Raw genomic sequence first — 5,000 nt, forward strand, 5'->3', positions numbered from 1 at the left:
CAGGAAGGGAACATTTGACATCATTAATGTAGAGATTGGGATGTTATACTCAGGATGAGCAATACCTAAGGTCATGAGGAGGGCCACATCTCTCCATTTCGATGAAATTAGGAATGCGATTTGTTCTCTGACAGATGGAGAGGACGCGTCCGATAAAATTTGGCTCAACAAAGTCATCTTTGGTCTTCAAATTGTGTGTCTTGCCACTGCAGTACCAAAGAAACAGGTAGATATTGATCAAATCAGTTAACAAACTGTTAGCTATCAGACCAAATGATACCAATAGTGTGTGCTTACCAAATCTCCGATATACTTTTCCTCATGTCTTCTATTTGTTGACTGGAGGTAGAAGAGGGTTTCTCATCTCCAGTCTTGACATAAATAAAATAATAGTGATGGCTTTAGTAGAGTGGTGCCTCCTTACTAATAGGGCTGGGGCAATAAAACAATATCAATATATATCATACTTGCCAAGCCTCCCGGATTTTCCGGGAGACTCCCGAAATTCAGCGCCTCTCCCAAAAACCTCCCGGAAGAAATTTTCTCCCGAAAATCTCCCGGAATTCAGCCGGAGCTGGAGGCCACGCCCCCTCCAGCTCCATGCGGAGCTGAGTCCAGTGTGCGCACACAAGGAGACGAAGCAGAAGAACGAGACCATAGTCTAAGAGCGCAGGGGAGACACTTCTCCAGGGCCGATGTATGCTCGAGGCAACACCTTTCACCTTACCCGGCAGTGGGTCTCCACAGCGGACGACTTTAGGGTGAATGATGAGTCCAGCGATTAGTTGCAAATCTTGCTTTATTGATTGCTTGCACTCAGCCAATCCAACACAAAACCAACTAGTCCCTCCCCGCACTCGCTACCGCTCCCTCTCTTCTCTCGCCCACACACTCACTGACGTCTTTCACCTCACATGTTGTCACCTATTAAAGGGCCACACACACACATACTCTACTCTCATAACACACAGTACAGTTAGTAGAACAACTGTGTTTTCATTACTGTGTATTTGATAGGCGCCATTGCCCCGGAATTGTATTGCATTGTACTTTCAAGTACAACAATGAGTAGATGAGTGTTATGTGTGTGTATATGTGTAAATAAATGAACACTAAAATTCAAGTATTTATTTTATTTATATATATAATAAAATAAATAAATATATATATAGCTAGAATTCACTGAAAGTCAAGTATTTCATACATACATACATACATATATGAATGAAATACTCGAGTTGGTGAATTCTAGCTGTAAATATACTCCTCCCTCTTAACCACGCCCCCAATCACGCCCCCGCCACAACCACGTCCCGCCCCACCCCCACCCCCGACCACACCCCCCACCCCCCACCTCCCGAAATCGGAGGTCTCAAGGTTGGCAAGTATGATATATATGGCGATAGACACATAATCGATATCAATAAAAAATATGTTTGATAAAACGTTCGATAAACTGTATACATATTTTTTGGTCGGAAGAATCAGAAAGTTGTGAAGCAAGGTTGGTTCTATGAACACAGGAACTCACGCTCCGATAACCTAACAAAACAGTCAGTGATCTCTGAGCAATGGGAGGGACACACTAAACAGCCAATCACGTAACAATATCAACTATCAAGTTTGGTTGCCGCATCCTGCTGTCTCGCTGTTAATTCTCTGCATGGAGTGAAAAGAGAAACTAAAAATGAGTGCTGCATAGAGCGAAGAAAATGTCAATAAAACAGTAAAAATCACCTCGATGGAAGTGGGGGGGGCTCATTTCCCTTTAGCGCGGATAAATGTATTGCTTTTCAGGTTGACCTATGACCTCACACTAGGGTTCGGCAGCCCCATACAAGTAGTACGTGATGTCCGCTGTAATATTGGGACAGATTACAAATAATACGTCTGTAATGGCTATGCTGATGTTAAATTGCAGACAGCATCAGGAAATTATCTTATATTGCGCTACGAACGAGACGCTACTACCAAGAATGTATTGGAGCAGATGAAGGTGCGCAGCAAAGAAAGACCGGCGGCAGAGAGTTTATTTCGCAGGAATTTTCAGACGGAGAATCATGGTAACAACATTTTCTAATGTCTCAGAGTTCATTGATAAGGCTCTGTGGATTAATGGAAGGAGTTTTACAGCCGAAGGAAAAGACTGTTCGTGCCTAGACTGATACTGTTCCACATGAAGGTTGCTATTGTTCTGGACTATCTAGCCAGTTGTGTGGAATACAGAGTTATTGTTTGGAGTGTACAAATGCAGCGTGAAGAGGTTTGTGTGCACTTTAATATTCACCTTTAATATACCTGCTTGGTTCTCCTTCATCTCATTCGTATTTCGTTTGGGAGTCTCAATTTTACATTTCCCTTTGCTACCCTCCTAAATAAATCTGTCTATTTTTTTTCCCTAATCGATGCACTTTAAAATGTTATGTTCTTTTACTTTGTGAAGCAAATAAAGTCTCCTCTTCATTACAATTGTTTATATTTTTATTGAATGGTATCTGCTTCCGGGTTGTATCCCGCATGTTGAGACTGGCGCATGCGCAATACGAAGGGTCCTCTATGGCGGTCGAAAGATCTGGTTTTCAATCGCATTACCCAGGCGTATGAGTCCGACTTTACAAAAACCGAACAGATTAAGGTGTTTCCATGGGTTGTACAATGCTTATTTAGAGACAAACTATTTGAGAAATTGGACGAACTTAGTGCATGGACACATACTGACTGTGAGTCACCATGAATCACACTTTGTCTCACCGGTGAAATAAGTAAACGAGTGGTCTTCAAAAAGTTGCCAAACAATGGAAGGGTGTCTCCTTGCTGTGTTTTCTTAGCACTTACATAAGTAATAAAAGTTAGATTGCACACTCATGGAGGTTTAGTTCACGCTGTGGTAAGGTACACTACCTGGGCTTGTGGTGGCGGAGCTCTGCTCTCATCTGCCCTGGCAAACCGAGCTGAGTTACGCCACACTTACAGTTGTGCTACACTGCCACAGATCCATTGTAATTTGTTATGAGTGAAGCGCCAAATCCGCATATGTGACAGTCTTCCACGAATAACTGAATATACAGGAAACACTGGATATATTTTTTAAGACCACATGTTATTTTTCTGCACTAACTCAGTGCTAAGACGTCGAGAATTGATGCAGCTAGCGGGGGGGGGGGGGGGGGGGGTGTTTTGCCGTATCCAGCACTGACGATACTGAAAAAGGCAGGTATGGATGTATTTTTTACGTTTTGGCACCAAAGTATCAATACTTTTGACACCACTAAGTTGAATAGTAAAACAGTTGGGGCTTTCTGGGAATGCAGCGGGCCAGTCTGAAACAAAAAGTCCAGCGGTAAATTTTTGTCCCAGTCAGCTCCTGAATGTATCGCATAGTGTCTCATATTGTGGCATCTCCTAAGATTAAACAACATAAAAAAAGGCCCTTTTTGCATAGTAGGGGAGGTAAAAGACATGTGTGTACAAGATTACCATTCATGATTACTTACCACTGAAGCATTTATCTTAAGATAAGCAAGTTTTGCAGCTTCTTCCTCAGCTTCCTTCTTTGTTGTCCCAGTTGCATCCGGATACTCAATCTTTCCAACCAAAAATCTACATCTGTTATACAAAACATATAGTCTAAAACAGTAATCTATAGCGCTGCGCAACATAGCTTATAAGGACATTATTGTAACTTACTGAAAAGTCGTGCCTTTGGTGGACTCGTGACAGGTGATCTGCATGTTGATTTTTTTACCGTAAGAATGGAGCCAGGATACATGATCATCATGAGAATGGACCAGTCCCACAGAGGAATCTGATGCACTCTCTGTCTGTCAACATACAACATAATCTACATTAATTTAATGTTACCACAAAAATAAACACATAAAGTGATGTTATTGACCATCTAAATAATAACCTCTTTCAATAAGCCCTGTAGAGCATGCTTGGCAGCCTTTTGTTTGGCTTCCTTCTTTTTTTTTCCCACTCCTTCTAGGTAGGCCTTACCATTGACAACAGCTTTTATGGCAAATCTGTGAACACAAAAATGTTCCACACAACCACTGCATTAACGTTTAACAATTGAACACACACAACATTGAAGTATTTTGTTTACAATATCAATTTTCATTAGTGAACAACTCCTTAAATACATCCCAAATATGTTATTTCAACTCACTTTTTAATGTGATCCGGGCCTTCAGTTCCTGCGTCTTCATAGTGGTGTTTCAAATCATGTCTTTGAATGTAAGTGTTTAGTTTGGCTACGTAATCGTCAGCATCCATCGTTAATTAATCGTCATGTGTAAAAAAAATATATTTAAGAGTCCGAATTATTCGGCGGTCGGCGCCCATACGAGTGTGCTGTGTCAACTCCAGCACACGCATAGGTTTCGGTTTCGAGTTCTCGAAATGAAAACCAGTCACCCTCCGAATGGTGCCTTCACGTGTAATCCAAAAATCCATAACTTTCTATTTAAACATTTATTAAATAGAAGAACAAGTCGTGCGATGATGAAGTTTATACAAAATAAGCGCCAATAGCGTGTGTTTTTATAAATCTTAACACATTTAAAAAAAAAAAAGCACCACACAAAAAACGTCCAGGAAGTCAACAGTACAGCTACGACTCACAGGAAATGTAGTTCACATCCCAGCACTGTTTATTACGGTGACTAAACCTATAAAGTGCATCTCATAATTAGAATATCGTGCAGAAGTTAGAAGACGTTATTAAAGGCTCAACAAGTTGTTTTTGTTTATTTCTTGATGAGACCGCGAACTGGTACACTGAAAAAAATACATTTCAAAAAAGTAAAACTACGTTTGTTTATTTTTCTTCTCTAAAAAGAAAAACATATTTTGTTCAGCAATTTTTTTCCACGAGAAAAATAATCTCCTATTAGGTAAGTATAACGAGCCAGTTCTTATGAAATGTTCCCAGAAATGTGTTGTTTTTTCTTTGACAAGTTAAACCTCATATTATGAAGTTCAAACTAAAACTGGTT

At 40.5% G+C, this 5,000-nt stretch overlaps 1 protein-coding gene across 1 annotated transcript; it reads right to left on the reverse strand.

The window, feature by feature from the left end:
• Positions 1–43: 43 nt before the first annotated feature.
• Positions 44–4,556, reverse strand: LOC140678430 (interferon-induced, double-stranded RNA-activated protein kinase-like). The gene is made up of 6 exons (XM_072912765.1): positions 4,172–4,556; positions 3,911–4,025; positions 3,688–3,821; positions 3,495–3,606; positions 298–371; positions 44–206 (listed from the first exon to the last, which is right to left on the reverse strand). The coding sequence occupies exons 1-6, from the start codon at positions 4,276–4,278 to the stop codon at positions 50–52; spliced, it is 699 nt and encodes a 232-aa protein (XP_072768866.1). The 5' UTR covers positions 4,279–4,556; the 3' UTR covers positions 44–49.
• Between the last annotated feature and the right edge of the window lie 444 nt (positions 4,557–5,000).

Source organism: Nerophis lumbriciformis, unplaced genomic scaffold (genome assembly GCF_033978685.3).
Source record: "Nerophis lumbriciformis unplaced genomic scaffold, RoL_Nlum_v2.1 HiC_scaffold_591, whole genome shotgun sequence".
In the NCBI taxonomy this organism is placed as follows: domain Eukaryota; kingdom Metazoa; phylum Chordata; class Actinopteri; order Syngnathiformes; family Syngnathidae; genus Nerophis; species Nerophis lumbriciformis.